Source organism: Lonchura striata, chromosome 3 (assembly GCF_050655825.1).
Source record: "Lonchura striata isolate lonStrDom1 chromosome 3, ASM5065582v1, whole genome shotgun sequence".
NCBI classification, from domain to species: Eukaryota; Metazoa; Chordata; class Aves; order Passeriformes; family Estrildidae; genus Lonchura; species Lonchura striata.
The window spans coordinates 91,635,927-91,652,978 of record NC_140705.1 but is presented as its reverse complement, the minus strand read 5'-3'; the positions used below and the strand labels follow the sequence as shown (position 1 = coordinate 91,652,978).

Below are 17,052 nucleotides of genomic sequence, written 5' to 3'. Positions count from 1 at the left end.
TAATTATTTTCACTGTAGAAGAGACTGTACAATAAAAGGATCTGAAATCAGAGCAAAAATGTCCCACCTTCAAGCCAAGAAAAACAACAAGGATACTAGGCAAGGAATGAGAGTAAATCTGAAAATTACTCGTAGGAAAAACATAGTTAACTTTTTCCTCCCTCAAGAGGGGGAAGAAGGTCAGTTCACAATATACCTTCTTCCTTCCTTCCATTTCTAACAGCCACATTTTTTTTCACTTCTCCTTATTGTTTCCTCTATGCCCATGTAAACCTCACCTTCTTCCTTACTGTTTTCAGTTCTTCCTTTGCTATTTCTCCTGTATATTTAATCCCTCTACTCAGACCTCTGTAATCTCCTCTTCATTCTCACTGCTCTTGATCAAAACCAGACACTTTCTGTGGAATATGAAACTTCAAATAATGCAATCACAAGCCATACCTGGCTGATGAACTTCTTGCATTATTTTGGCCATGCAGATTAGATGCAGGCAAAATTCAGCCTTGGAAAATCAATCCCATTTTAAATTTCTCTTTAAAAAAAATAAAATAAACTGAAGTCAAACACATTTGGACATTAATTAAACACAAGAAACAGAGAGTTGATACCAAAACCTATGTCCAAAGACTAAATTAAAGCTTACTTTGGCAAATTGTTCATACTGGCCATTTGGGAAGGGTGTGGAAATTGTTCAGACAGAAGGAAGAATAGGAAGAACTTGCTTGTCTTGGCTACTTTCTCTCATTTTTCCATTCTTTCCTTCTTTCTTTCTTCTCCTGTGTGTAACACCCACAGATTTCCTAATGAGCTGGTATGAGACCCACCGCACACTGCAGTGTGGGTGTAACTCAAATGGAAAAGAAACGTAAATTAACAAGTAACTTGCATGGATATTTGCATTAAGTGTCACAAAAAACGAAAGGTAGTGTCACGATTAATATTAAACATAATATAATGTTAATACTAAAAAGAAGCTGTGATAGGTGAAAATTTTCTTTTCAAATTGTTATAGTAATAAGGAAGTAGAAGATTTAACTCTTACGGTAGCTTGGCTTCTAGTTCTGAAATGAAACTTACTACAACATGCCCTAACATTAAAGGTAGTCTAAAATCCTATTAATACTAATCTAATGATTCTCTTTTCAAGAAATTTCTAATAAATCCTGTAGTGTGTACAGCAAACAGTTAAAATTGACTTGAAACTATGCAACTACAGCCAGGGGTGGACTGCTGACCTGAAGCACTGGAAAGAGTAAGCAAGCAGTTAACAATCCTGTGAAGGATCCCTCTGTAGATACACACCTCCTTACAAGAGCAGGGGGTTTACAGTAGTGCAACTCCACACTGACTTGAATAACTTTGAGCAAAAGAAACCACACAGAGCTTGAAGAACTCAGAAACTCTTCCTAAGCTCCAAACACAGCACGAGCTGCCCATGGAGCACACTGGGCTCCTGCATTCCTTTGTGTGGTACAAAATCCTGCCAGCCAAGCAGTGGCCTGCAATGTGGCATTTCATCTGTGTGAACAACACAAACCCATCTCCCTGAAGCCTAGAAACAGAAGCTGTGATCCCAGAGAGGAGGGCACAACACAAGAGGTAGCTGGTTCAGCCCCCTGGCTCTGTGGCTAGCCTCAAAGGGTCAGTCCTTGGAGGCAGGGCCCGTTGCCCCAGTGAACACCCACCTATTCTGTTATTTCCTTCCCAGGTAAGAACAGACTCCAATGGAACTTGAAGAAACTTGATTCTTGGGCTTGAACAAAGCACTCCTTTCTTACAAATTACAGCCTTGAGCAAAGCAGGCTGAGAGAAAAAGAAAGAGCTGGCTTTGGAAGTGAAGCTGAACATGAATGTTCGTTATCACAACCTGTTTTCTTCCTTTAGTTCTTTATTATAAATTAATGATGGTGAGATTTAACTGCAGAAAACTGATGAAACAGTCATTCTGCCTCATCCAATGTAAATATCCTTCAATCCAAAACTGTCACTGATATTACTGATGACCTCCTCAACTGCATATCCCTAACTTTTAATTTTCAGGAAATAAGGGGAAGAATGAAGTCAGAAGATCAGCTCCCAACCCTGAGACAGCATACCAGTATTTTTACTGGAAAGTTCATGATATGAAAGAAAAAAGAAGACCCTAAATTCTAACAAACACACCTAAATTAGTGTTGCATCTATCCACATATATAAAAACAACTACTAAGTCTGGCAGTCTTACCTTATAAAATGATATTTTTTTCAAAATCTACTTTTTACTGAGGCAGGAAACTTTAAAAAGTAACTAATAAAAAGTATCCCTTCATAAAAGAAAACACAGAAAAATCTCAACAAATCTTAAAAATTCCAATCTCACCGTCTCTCACCAATCTCCCACACAATCAGAAAAGTACAGGGGTCTGAAAGTTCATGTGCTTGACAAACAAGAATAATATTTTAAAGGGATAAAATGTAGGTACTACTTGCAAGGAAGAAAAGGGTTTGGAAATCCTTTAATGGCCTGAAGCACTTGCTTATGTGGCATTGTGTTCTTGAGGGGTGGGAAAAAGCCCATGTCATGGCAGAAGAACCTGGCTGCCATATATGCCTAAAATTTTGCAATAATAAGCCAATCATACAGTATATAACCTGTGTTTTATCATTATTATTGACAATAGCATGTAAAGCTCCAACCACCAACCAGCATTCTATAGGAATACACCTTTTTCAACAATGGAAAGCATTTTAAGAGGCAAAGAACTTGTTCTCAATTGAAACTATTCATATAATACATGTTGAATTGTAAAATTTACGAGCATAGTGATGATCTAGTGTAAGTATGTAATCACGTGCATTGCAGAAGCCATACTCCAGTAGAGATCTCTCCTGTATTTAAGGAAATGTGACAAAACATGGCCAGCACAGAGCTTTACTACTGCAGCTCAGCTTTTCTGAGACAAGTTTATAAACTGCTCCAGACTAGTAAAAAGCACCAGTAATTTTTTGCCTAAGAACTATTTAAAGATAAATTTCTGGTATAAGACCAACATATAAATCTATCAATTGTAAATCCCAGCATTATGCCAACAATAAAATGGTACTAAACAAAAACTGGCAGCCATTGAGACCCAAAGCTGATTTAACAGTAAGGCCCAAGCTACAGAGATCATGATCTTTAGTTTAAAATGTGGATGTACTGAAATAGCACCCACTGGCCTCAACACCCTCACACACACAAAAAATGTGTTCATCATATCACATCACCATTTTAAGACTGAACAGACTGCCAAAAGTAAAAGGAAAATTAAATATATTATCTATTTAAAATTCTAAGCTAAATGGGTGAGTAGAAAGGAGATTTAAGAAACCACCATGATTTCAATCAATTTTGCAGTACCAAGGATTGTGTAAGTTGTTTTTTTGGGGTTTTTTTGTTTGTTTGGTTTGGTTTTTTTTTTAGTTCTAACGATAGGCTCTCGGACTAATAGTACCAGCATTATGTTCACTTTTAAGCAACACAGAAAATTAAAATCTACTTAATTTTTTCACTAACATAGCTAAGTAATTCCAGACCAAAACATCAACTATTTCAGGCCTTCCTGATGGCAAATTTTTCACAGAAAAAATAAAGAATAGTATTTTCCACAACACTTTATAGCACACCAAGTTAAATAATTTCTTTTACCAGTAAGAAACAAAGGCCCAGATGATCCCTGTTCCATGGTTTTCCACTGGCCACGTTGTTTAGGTGCCTCCAAGTAGTGTTTGACCCTTGAAGCAACAACTTCTTCTAGCAGCTTGCAGACCTCCTGAAAAAGAAACCACTGGTCTGGTTTGATCTAAATTTACAGAAATGCCCACAGGCACACAGCAGAAACCAATACAAAATCAGCTCCTCTCCTTCTAAGAGGAGAAGCACATGAATTAGGAAATGGATGGGAACAAGGAGGGGAATCAATTTTTCTAAAGAACAAAAGAGGAAGTACATTATGAAATTCTTACTTGGCATATGAAATACATTATATTTTTAAAATCAGAAATTAGTTTCATATGCATGCAAAGTAGGAAAAAAAAAAACATAAAAAATACATGTTAAAAATATATCACAACATTAGGTATTTAGGCAAAATTTTACTAAAAATCCTCTCAGGAATTGTCAACATACTTTCTCTGCAAGAATACTTATAAACCACAACAAATATTTTGCTCCAATTCTGATTAATTTGTGGGGGAGGAGGGCATTGGGGGGATGGATAAGACTGAGCAAATTAGGTCACAGCAACTTAATTGCTCTAATTAATTTAGATTTTTCTGCTCCTAAACATAACTGTTCATATCTTTCATACTTTCTTCAACAAAGCACAATAAAACCACATACAACTCAGGAAGAACAAAACCTTCTGCCAGAATTACCCAGAAAAAAAAAATACTTGGAGTAAAAAGCAAAAATTCATCTCTTGAATACCAGAGTAAGTTTTAAGCTTAACAAACACACACATATTTGAGACTTTTCTCTCAGTATTCTCATTTTACATTGTTCACAACTATGTGCTCACAGCAATAGTAGCACACAAAATATAATTTTACCTCTATAATGTGTTATGGTAATAGATAAAATTATGTAAGTAATAGCTAAACTATCTTGCCTTGGAATTTCCTTTTGATTAATGTAGAAAGTGCCCAGAACAACAAATTTTTAATACATTACTCTAAATGAAAGCAGGGCATATACATTAGTCAATCACAACCAGTATTTTCTCTTTACAGTAAGAAATCAATTTTCCTTTCTGCTTGTAGAGCACAATTATAAATTCCTGTATTTGCTTATCCTTCTGTTTATCTCATTAAAGTGCTCCCATTACACATTCCTTCATGGCCCTGTGTTGGGGTTAGAATGAGAAGGTCTCGAAAGCAGCAGAAACATGGTGTGTCTTTGGTTCCTTCTGCAGCAATAAACATTACCTTGCACTTCCTTAATTTACATGGAACATATTTTACTTGTTAGTCTTATGGAAACATGATTTAAACAGTTCCCCACAAAGAACTATGTAGACCTCAGAGAGTAAAGATAAAACTTTGACTTTGCTATTCCAGGGAAAAAGGGGTATGAAAGAAAGGATAGGGAAATTGGAAGGGCAGAAAGAAAGAAGGGAAAAAACTGCCACCTCTCCCAGCAATCCCAAGAATCTTCACACCCAGCTGGCCACAGCAGTGTGCCATGGTGGTCATTCCAACACCCAGCTCTATTTCCTCACACCAGGGCCATGCTTTGCGCACTGGTGCTGTTCCATCCTGCCCTCCACAGCATGTGCTCCAAGGAGCCAACAGCCAGAGGGGCCCTGGGACAGCATCACCAGGATCCTTGAGCCCAAGCCCATGATTTTCAGCCAGGGTAAGCAGGGGATCAGCAGGAATTGTGTTTGTTACAGAGGCATCCACATTTCCCACAGACAGGCAGAGAGGGCTGCCACCACCACTAGCCTTTTTTAGAGTTTAGAAACAACAAAAATGCAGAACACCACTTGTGATGAACATGTAAAAGCTCTCATAAAAATATTTTGGAATAATCTTTCTTTAGGACCTTTTCTCCCCTCACACAAAGATGCACAGAACTTTCAGGAAGCGAATTGCAAAGCTATTTGACTCACACTTCTCAGTTGCTGAAAATATGCAACCTTTGTACTTCTCTCAAAACATGCAGTCACAGAAATGCACCGAATGCTGCCCTGTCATGCCTCTTTATTAAATCAATCATGAGCTAATTTCCTGAAATTCATCTCTTTTGTTTTGGCAGTCTTACAAAATACATTTTGAGAATGCTTAAAACTCAGATAACCAGGAGAGTACAACTTATTATAAATAGAAAAGGTAATGAGCATTCATTTAGTCATAAAAAAAAAAGAGAGGTTTTCCCTATTTTATTTCTCTGTTTAATAAAGCACAAATCAAATGAACTACATGCTGCTAAATACTCTGCTTTTGCTCACTCAGGATATTCATGAATTGGTTTTTTTAATTTCACTGAAATGTATGACTCTGAGATGTCTGGAGACACTGTGCAGTGACAAGTTAATTATGGTATTATTAGGGAAGCTATCTGCTGAAAATGACCGTAAGGGAGACTTGCGGGAAAGTCCACAGGCATCCCAAACACGTCCTGCCTTCCTTTTCAACAGGGAACTTCTCAAGTTCCCATACACAGGGGAAAGCGCCCGCCAGCAACACAAGATCCTCTGTGATTTCTCTACAAGCTGATCAAAGTTACAGGCAGAATTTTGTTGCTCACTGATTTTCCACAATTTCATCATGATATACACATGACACACTTAAAAATAATGGGAGTTTCTTTCCATAAGAGGCAAGAGTTCTACTACGGTTTATCTTGCATATTTATGTTTTCTTGCACCCTCTAAATGCAACATCATTTACACTGCTCAGAATAAGAAAAAAAAAATTAATAGGAAGATATTTCACCAACAAAATGTTACCTGCCACATTCTGGTTTATATCACTCAGGATAATTTACAAGCATTCATGAGAAATATATTTTTAAATGAAAAGTTAAGTCAGAAGAATTCACACAGCATACATGCATGGATGAATGAATGTGCACATACAGAGGGTTTAAAAATTAAAAAGCAAATTTAAAGTGGTCATTGGTGACCCAAAAAGCACATATGGTTTACTTAGGGGTCCCATGGCAACCTCTAATGGTTAGGTATAACTAACAGTATTTTCCTAACGCTGAAAAATCCTGAACAGTTCAAGGCAATTCAACTTTTTCCCTGCAGCCACACACTTTTGAAGTAGAATGGATATTTGTTGTACCTCTTTCTCATGATCTGAAAACCAGCTGGTGTCTTTACTGGAGCCTTGAGGCAAAATATGAACATCCACCAAGACAGCAAAGTTCCCACACTGGAAAAAAAAAAAAAAAAAACAACACCAAAAAAAACCATGTTGAACTGTAGCTGCTAGGAAGCACATGTTGAGCAGACAGGGAGATGAACAATCAGGTAAGCACACATCTGATTTAGAGTTACAGCAGGCAGAATATTAAATCATGGAAGTTCATGAAGTATGGAATTACGAATTTATCATTGTTTGTGGACTTAACAAGGAACAAGAGCACCAGACCTATCCTGGATAGCTCACTGAAATGTTCATATGACAAGCAAAAGTATGTGGAATTTTCTTCTGCTATTTAAATGCCACTTTAAATCTGAGTTCAAGCAAAATTTAGTGTGTGAAAAACTAGCTATTTCTTCACCAAATTCACATCATTCTATTTCTGAAAATTTCTGAAATTATCTAGTTGGCACTTGAAATTGATTGAATACTTAAAAATTCAGCACCTTAGAAGTCTTCTCCTTTCTCCAAGCTACCTAATGTAAAGAACAGCAAGCTTGAAGGACTTGTCAGTGGATATCTGGTACTTACCACATCTGTCATCTGTACTTTGAATGGTTAAATAATAAGGCTCACCTATTACTAAAGACTATATACAGTTATTAGGATGATACAGGCTACATTCCAAAACACATCAGCTATTTCTGAAATTCCTTGATAGGTACACTTGCATCTCAGGCTTATGGTGTAGCACAAGTACAGTTGCTGAAAGTACCTTTACCTATATCATTAGCAATAAAACAACAAGATTTAGCATCAATTTTATTAGTCACAACAGCATATTTGGTAAATTTAAAACCTCTTGGTTAATAAAACACTTGGATCTGTAAATCAACTGCAAACAGACATTTCTAAATAATGATTCAAATCTAGTTAAAGTATAATTCATAGCCAATATTGTATTGTAGCTAGAACACAAAAGTTTGGCAAATGAGACAGGCATTGTCAAATAACTTTGAGAAACTTCTAAGTTACTTATAGGTATCAGTGACTGAAAGAGAAGAATGCTTTGATCTATTGCATCAAAAGGCTTCTCTTTCCTCCAGAAAACCAAGAATTGCCAGATGGCTGCAACAGCAGACTTTTCCAAGCTTTAAATGGATGACAAAATATCTCAAAAAAATCTCTGGTGAATCATTAGTCGGCTCCACCAAATTTTAAATTGACTACTGAACTTCAGAGTTAGCAGACGCTGCAGATTATAAAGTGAAAGCCGGTAAATTATTCATGGTTCAGCACTAATGACAACAAACGAGTAGTTAATACATCAAGAAAATTCTAATTATCAAATGCGCCACATTAACTGGTATCATTTTCTATTGATTACAGAACTTTATACATAGATACAGATACAAAGTAGAGACCTGTTTTTCAAGGAGACAGAACATTTGTAATTATTTTCTTCTGAGTGGCACTATCTCAGTTGCCAACCTTGAAACAATTGGAAAAAAAAAAAATAACGAACCGCATTCAAAACTATACAATGGAACAGTTAAAACGATCTTGAAAATTTTACAAACACACCAAACATTTGTAGTGCTTCAAAGAAAAAACAGATATAAATAGTGTATAAATCCTTATAATAGTCAAGGTTTCCCAATGGAAGATTTCTATCCCTCTCACCGTTGGAGCACTCTCCTTTGTAGACAGCACACCTGGAAATATTTCACTAGCCACAAGCCAACAGTTTTGCCACAGAATCAGGACAGCTTTGGGACAGAACACAGGGAAGCATAACTGGCACAGGCAAACAGAAAAGGGGGAGTCAGAGAACACAAGTGCAGCCCTTCCCAAGCCTCGCTATCTCTTATTTTTGTTAAGTCCTGGATGTGATCTGAGCAACAGCTCCCATGCAGGCTCCCCTGCATTCCTGAGCTACACCTGAGCTATGCTTCATGTGCCTTCACAGGGTACAGCTCTGAGAATGGTGTTTATACTGAGCAGCTCAATACAACTTGGGCTGCTCCAGCAGCAAAGGAGAAGTACAGACTAAATGCCAATACAAATAATGGTAGGGAACAAAGACAAGTGGAAGGAAATGTACACAGTTTATATTAGCAGATCTGATGCTCTTACAGAAGTTTCTATTTTTATTTTTATTCTGATGGCATGCAACTCCATGAAAAGACTCGCAATTCCATGAAAAGACTCGATTTTATTTTAGTGGAAATGAAGTGTTTCCAGTCAGTGTGGCTGCAAGATACAACTCATGACTCCTAAGTACCACAACTGAAAGGCAAACAAAAAGAACGGCAACTTTTAATTTCACGCTTTCAACATCCATCTCAAAATTTGCAGTGAAAATTGGTTTTTGAGGTGTGATTGTCAAAACTGAAACTTGAATGCCTGATTTGATGGAAAACATATTTGTCAAGAATCAATAGGAAAACATTTCATTCAAAAATTAAAGACAGAAGCAGATGCTCCAAGTTGATATCCCCCATAATTCTATATTTCAAAAACTTTTCATTTTTACAAGCTGTTTTTAATGTTCACATTCCCACTGTAACAGTCTAATGACATTCATTGTGTTACTAAACAAAGGGCTTTAAATGATCTCAGAACTTTGTTAGTGTATTGTTGTACAGCTATGGCATTTAATTCAGAACATCTTTTCAGAAATCAAATTGTTTATGCAAATACATCAATCACTTCATAGACTCTGCAAATTGAAAATATAACCAGACATGTAACGTAAACAGAACAAAACCCAATGCAAAGTGGTCATTCAAGCAAAGTCATCTGCCCATAACCTGCTGAAACCTTTAAAGAAGCACATACTAGATGGTGAACTATTGTTGAAAATCCCACAATGAGTAAATAAACCCAAATATTTTTTATTGCTATACCCATTTTTACAATCAGTGGGCTCCTACATGGGTACTCTTGTTTCTTTAAACTGCATCACGTGAACAGCATAAAACCAGTCCTTATGACCAGACAATCCTCAGGACGCTGGGCATGAGCAGGGTGGGGTGCTCAGTTACCACACTCCAAATGTGCTGCATCATTACAGCAGACACGTGCAGAAACAGCCTCCCAAAATACATATTAGGGTTCCCCATTGCTGTGATAACAGATGTGGACTGGAGGGTCAGAACTCACTGAAGCTGAGCTGGAACAGAAACATCTGAGAGTTTGACGGGGTTTTGGGATGGGCGGGAAGGAGCGGAGCTGCAACCCCCACACACTCAAAACTGCTCCATAATGAACATACAGGGACTGTTTATTTCTACTGTTCCCACTTCCCTGAGCACAGTGCTACTCTATTGTTACAGAGAGAATTTTACTCCAGTCTTAGATGATGTCTATAGTTAAAAAAAAAAAAAAAGAAGATAGATTTGATGCCAATGACCACTCAAAAAATGTCACTGGAAGCCCTTTCTGGCATAGTGACAAAATTAATAGGACATATCCAGAATGCATTAGCACAGCCAAGAGATTTTGTGGGAAAAAAATAAAATTAACCACGCATAAGCTTATGTGAAATATCTTGTCTTAAAATAAATAGGAAAATTTGAATATTTTCCATCCTTTCTAAATTCTTTCTGAAAATCAGTTAAATGTTCTGCACCGAGTCAAGCAAGTTCTAATATCTACAGCATTGAGTATAATTATGAGCAATTAATCATTGGTCTATACACTGTGCCAACTGTATTATAAAAAAATTTACATTTTCCAGGCTTATTATAAGTTTATTCTCCTCCTTTATCTCTCTGATCCCAAAGAAAATCATGTGTTTTCCTATTGTTTATACTATTGGCACCAATGATTACAATATTTTGACTTTTTCCTCTAACACAGCAATAGCAAGAGGCAAAAATCACTTAGGCAAGTGAGCATACAGCACAAAAGATGTATTTGTCATTATATGATATTAATTTAACTTTCACTTACAAGCATGTCTAGGACCACAATGATTTGAGGTAATAGACACTTTCCCAAACCATAGGAACACTGTTCCAACACTTAAATGCCTCAACCTGTATAAACACAGGAGTTAGGATAGGTATTTATGCCACCACCACTGCTGACGGCTATCAGGGGATAAAGGAATTTTGGTGACAGCTAACACTGTACATTTCTCATTCTTTTAAGTAGATAAAGTTACAATTTGATGCACATACACTTTTCCACATATTTTTCTTGAGAATCTCCAGGGGGTTTTTTTGGTTTTGTTTTTGTTTTTTTTTGAGGGAGGGATGTCATCCTTCTAGGGAAAAAAACACAAAAAATTAGAGGAAGGAGAGGGGGGAAAAATAATAGAATTTTTTTTCACCAGACAGCAAAGTTGCACAGAAATAGTGCTTCCCTGGTTAATGCTTAAAGCAAGATATTTCTCCAGCGCTCTATTTCAGGGGGGGTTTAGACACCAGCAGGTCACATGTGAACAGTTTTGCTGTCATAAGATTAATCAGGAGCTCACCTAACAAGAGCAGTTGGCAATTATAGAAAAATTTCTCAACAGCTGATACAGAACCAGAGCAGAACAGATTAGAGAGGCCTCCAGAAAAAGCCAAAAGCAGAATCCCTCTAGGAAATCATCTAACAAGTCCGCTCTTGAAAATGCTCAAGAAATATGATACAAATGTCAGAGGGGAAAATGGATATATTCCACTTTTGACCTTTTTTTCTGGATAAGAGCTGCTTGGTTCTGGAAATTGTACAAAGCATGTACTTTGTCATAGATTTATATCCTGAAGTTGTAGGACAATTTCAACAAATAAATCCTTCTTATTAAAGAAGGATTATAGCCATCAGCTGACATCACCTAGATCTTTTAAATTCCCTGTTTTCAAATATCTATGGGGTCACTGCAACAGTAAAAAGGGAGCAGCAGATCAAGGGCAATGCTATAACAGGTTCTAAATAGAAGATCTATCCTCAAAGATAGCTACACTAAATTATACACAGATTCAGCAGGAACTGGACAACCTAAAATGCAGTCAGACTTTCCAAAAGCAGGGAGGAAATTCCCCTTTTACAACCTGCATACTACAAGTTATATCTAAGTAATCTTTCACAAGTGGTTGACTTTTTAGAAGAACAGTTTATGTATGAGGAATTCCTGAAAGGAGGAGTGTTTAATTTTCTGGTGTTTTAGTGGAAGAGAAAAAGCAGTTATTAAAAAATTCAATCAATAAGCTATAGGCACATTAAGATCAAATTGAGAGGTTCCCATGCCAAGCAAAGAGGTGTAAGCAGAGAACAAGCCTTTAGAACAATCCTCTGATAAATGTGGCCTGACAACTCATGCAACTAGGATGCAACATCAAGGGAGCATTTTAGATTCTTAACAGATGCAGATGGATAGGATATTAAGCTTAAGAAATTATGGGAAAAGAAAACAAGAAATACTTGTGAGTGATTTAACTCTTAGGAAAACATAAAAAACACTAAGGAGTTCAGATCTGATGGAGCTGTGTATGATACTGGAGACTTTCAAATTAAGGACAAACACTATTGTTAAAGCACATAATTGTGAGTGATCCACCCAAATCAACAGATTAAAATAAATTAATGAAGACAACTCCTTCAGAAAATCAAGCACCTGCCGAGGTAAAGGAGCTGCATGTTTTTAGCAACATAAGAATGCTGCAGTGCAAACAGAGCCTTCAGTTCATCACCCACAGCCAGGCTAAGCAGTAATTACTTAATCTAAACATCTGAACTGGTCTCAGAGAACTGCTCTATCAGGTACAATGTTGAAAAAGGGGCCTAAATTGCATGAGAGAATTAAGCTTAATTTAGGTTGCCAATCTGTGCTGGTCTGATCCCAATTCCGTAGGAGGTTTTGTAGCCCACATATTGAAAAAGAGTCATGTAGTTGGAGCTCAAACAATTGCAAAAAGCAAGTTTTTCCTTCGGGCTAAGTCTCCAAGTAACAGTGCAATCTCACCATCATTTTGAAAGGCTATACCATGTCCCTACCTGTGTCAGGACTGATCCAGAAAAACAGAAATAGCAGCACAGTAATTGCTCAAGATAATAAAAAGATAATTTGAGATTCCAACAAGCTGCTTTCACCCTCTTGTTGCAAAGTATTATTCTAAAAACTATGGCATTTTATGAATCATTGTGGGCAAGCGATGATGAAATATCCATGTCTGCAACAACCTGCTTTTATCCCACTTCAGACTGGGGAAGGTGAATGGCCATATTAACTGAGGAGGTGAAAACATTCACAATCTACCCAAATGCAATTAATTCTTAATTGAAAATTTTTAAAGACATTTCCTAGGGCTCTGCCACACCAACAGAGTGCCACAGGGTACCATTTTATTGTGTATCACCTGATCATTGGTAAGTGGGTGCAGATAAAGATTATTACCTTACCAAACTTTTACTCTATCAATAATAACAATGATAAAAATTTGCTACTATGAAAGTAACTAATGAGAAGAATTGTCTTGTCATTGCTATACTAAACTGGAGTTGAGACATTCTTTTGGGTTCTACAAAGTCAGTTCTGGGATTTTGTTTCTTCCCCAGGTGGAAAGAAAAAGGAACTTGTACGCACTTTGTACAAAACACGCCATATGGCTGAATTATGCAGTTTGTAATGATCAGGTCCTACAGCAATAGGTATGAAAACAACTGAAATGACCACTAAAGCTTCTAGAACTCCTAAAGATTGCCAATTGTAACAGGACAACAATTTTTTTTTAAGAAATTACAGCCAGTAATAAAAAGGTTTGAGGGCCTTTTTTCAGACATTCAACTTGTTAAATGACTTCCACAGGTTTTCCCATACATACTTTATATGCTGTAATTTAATACAATATAATGTAATTTAAATAATACATGCTGTATTTTAATATTAATCTGCCGGACTTTAAAGCATCAAAAAAAGATCACTAGGTATGTGTTGGCAAGCTACTGATGGATTTGTTTAGCATGAAAAGAGCCACCATATAAGAGGGCTGAGGAAATGAGCAATGTACCGCCTGATTTTATTAGTTTATAAATATACCAGAAAATTAAGTGCAATAAAAAATAGGTGGAGACACCAGCCTCAGTATCTTCGGATGTAAACTCTGTGAGAGAAAATAAAACCAGATGCCAGTAGCACGAAAACACAATTTGCAAACTTTCTATAAGGTGATGAAGAGGCAAACCACAGTGTTTGTTTCACAAGGTAAGGTGCCCATTGCTGAGATGAAGGAGCAGCAGCTCTCCAGCACATGATGCACCCACAAATATATTTCTGAGTTATGTGTCCAACAGCTGCAGGGATGGGCTGATTTCCCTCTCACAAAAACAGAACGGGGAAGTGAGGGCAAGTCCCATGCAGGAAATTGTTCCACGTGTCCAACTTTGCAATTATTTCAGATTCCTTTTTATTCTAAGAGATGAAGTCTCACCTGCTCTGAAATTCCCTTCCTCTCCAGCCTCTCCTGACAATGCTACCTACCGCAGTACACAGCTACTGAATGAGGCAACACAAAACCAAACCAAACATCTGCAGGCATGTTTCAATGTAAAATACTTTCAGATGCTAAATCTTTATGCCAAAATAATTTAACAGATTAAAGATAGATTAATTGCATATGATCAAATTTTAAGACAAATACATAAAGCAAAAGTATTTTTATTTGCTAAAAAAGTGTAGCAAGCCAAGCTACTTAATATTGTTAAATTTACTGAAATGGTTGAAACACTGCATTTTCCAAGTACGTAAAAAAAGCACTTTTAACTCTGTCTTAACTAATTTGTCCAAACACAGCCAGGAAAGTTTCAGAACAGCAAGAAAGCTTTTTCAAAACAGCATAAGAAAAAAGTGATTCATGCTGAAAAAGGCATATTACAAAAATGACACCCTTTGGACCAAATCCTTCTATTAAGTGGGAGCATATTAAGTCAACACAGGGCAGAAGAAGAGGAAAGTTCAACAAAATATTCAATGCTTTATCTACAGAGGTACAAGGGAAGAAACAGATGAGTCTTCCAAAAGAACAAGTGATGCGCTAAATCTTACTGCTGAAAAAGCAGAACCAAATGATGGAGAATACATCATATTTCAAAATGGAAACAGATCAGCAAAAAGCTCAAGGAATTACCAGCTGGCAAGCAAAGGGATATAATTTTTTCTTAATGTCCAAGAAAAAAGTTTCATTTCATCTGGGATTGATCAGAGTATATAATAAATAGACTTTATGCTTAGGAGCAACAAGCAACTTATAAAAATATATAAAATATTAACATAGTTGAACATTGAGGAGCTAATGAAAGGCAAGAATGGATTGTGGAAAGTATGTGTTGGAGTGTTTGTCACCAAAAAGGCTCCTGGTACTAAACCATGACTTGCTAAGGAAGCTCTTTCCCCATCTGTCTGTCCTTGCTCCAGACTGCCTCTATCTCCCACAGGTCAGCACCAACCAGAGCTGAGTAGGTAGAACTGTCCCCACCTGAAACAGTTTTGATTCAACATCTATTTTAAAATGCATCCCACCATCTACCAAGTCTGACAGGAATAAATAGGGAGTGACTATTCATGTATCTCTCCTAACAAGCTTAACTGGTAACCTCTGAGAGGAGAGCAGGGCAATGAGAAGCAGGTGGTGGATGACCTTAACTTAAACCAGATGCAGCTCAAAAAATGCACCTGACTCTGCTCCAACCATGGCCTTCAGGAGGCCCCAGGAACCCATCCCTGACCTCCAAGGGAGGCAGGTGAGTACAGTATTACATTGCACAGGTGAAACAATATTTATTTACATGCCTCCAGCAGGCACAAAAAAGGTTTCTAATTCATAAAAGTGAATCCTTCTGCAAATATTCCTCTTTCCAAAATGCAGTTACTGAGGCTGGGAAGTTCTGAGGTTGGGAAGTCCATTTTTCTCCTAAAAATTTATTAAAAAAACTTAATTGACTCCAGTCTCTTCCAATAGGGGAAGGGAAAATCTAAACAAAGTATGGTTGTTTCTAACATGAAAATAAACATTTAAAGAAACAAATTCAGTACTTTACATAAGAAGAGCTCAATCTCTAACTGGCTTTCTCAGTTTCTATAATTGCTTTTCACACTAAGTGCACTGGCAGGTGTTATATTCACATGTGGTCAATCACATCATGAACACCCAAGGGAAAATACAATATACAGACATCATGGGTAACACATTGCTCATTTTCACCTATTATGAAGAGTAATGTAAACAACATGCTCCCAAGATTTCAGAGAAGCTCCATTTTACAGATGGAGAGGGGTAGAATGGCAAGAAGGACTGATTTATTCTCAAAAAAACACTTCTCTGTTTCAGTGGGATCAAAAAAGCTGTTGCCTTAAAGGAAAAAGGATGCAATTTTAGTACAGTCAAAAAGGACAACCTGTACCTAGCATTTCAATTGCTATTTGCAAATGCCTTTTTAAAAAGTTTAAGTTTTACATTTCAAGGTCTTTGTATTATTTGTTTTCTTCAAGTTTCTCGTGGATTATGTTACTAATTGGAAATCGGTGGGAAATATTTACCACAATTATGCTTAGAAAAATTCCAGTGATAATTAGCACCAATTCTCATACATGTGGAAAACATTAAAATTGCTGAAAATTATAAATAGCATTGGTTTTATGCAACAAAATGTAGACATTAAATATATAAAACATTATATTAGGTCCATACTGATCCATATGCTCTGACAGCAACAAGAAGTCTACAGGAAAAGGTTAAAAGCATAAGCAAATAATGATACTTTCCTCAGCAGATGCATTACACTTTCGTCAACATGAGACCCTGGGTTTTATATCTCATAAGCTGCATCTGTATTTGGAAGTCATCAGTGATTGCTTTCTCCCAGAACTTGTGAATTGGTTTATAAAACTGCTTGAATATTTTCAAATCCTGTGGCAAATGCAATCACAGTGCACTAAGAATCACATGTTCTAGTTCATCATCATGTCATTCAATACTGGAGACTTTTTAACCTTTCATACCTCAGCTCCCTGCTCAGGTCTGGTACAAATCCAGCATCTCCCCAGAGCTCCCTGTTCAGTTCCAGTACTGCCTCCATCCTTCAGCCAGGGAATCTGTGCATGGACCTTCTTCAGCTCACCTAACAGTCTTTGGTGAAGGCCCTTGTCCATCCCTTCTGGAGGATCTGAAAGGGTTGGGGCAACCAGATTTCCTTGCGCTGACACTCACTCCCTCTTGTAAAGGTACCAGA

General features: G+C 37.1%; 1 protein-coding gene across 13 annotated transcripts in view; it reads right to left on the bottom strand.

Annotated features, from left to right (window-relative positions):
• SLX4IP (SLX4 interacting protein) overlaps positions 1–17,052 on the bottom strand; it is a 69,962-nt gene that overhangs the window by 28,879 nt on the left and 24,031 nt on the right. For 6 of the 13 annotated variants that reach the window (XM_085577034.1, XM_085577035.1, XM_021540267.4 and 3 more), the window contains 2 exons: positions 6,811–6,900; positions 3,668–3,791 (listed from right to left, as the gene is read on the bottom strand). In XM_085577034.1, coding sequence (XP_085433160.1) covers positions 3,668–3,704 — 37 coding nt within the window. In that variant the 5' untranslated portion in view covers positions 3,705–3,791; positions 6,811–6,900. Of the gene's footprint in view, positions 1–3,667; positions 3,807–6,810; positions 6,901–17,052 lie in introns of all 13 variants that reach the window. The other 7 variants (XM_085577032.1, XM_085577037.1, XM_077781962.2 and 4 more) reach the window with 2 other exon arrangements.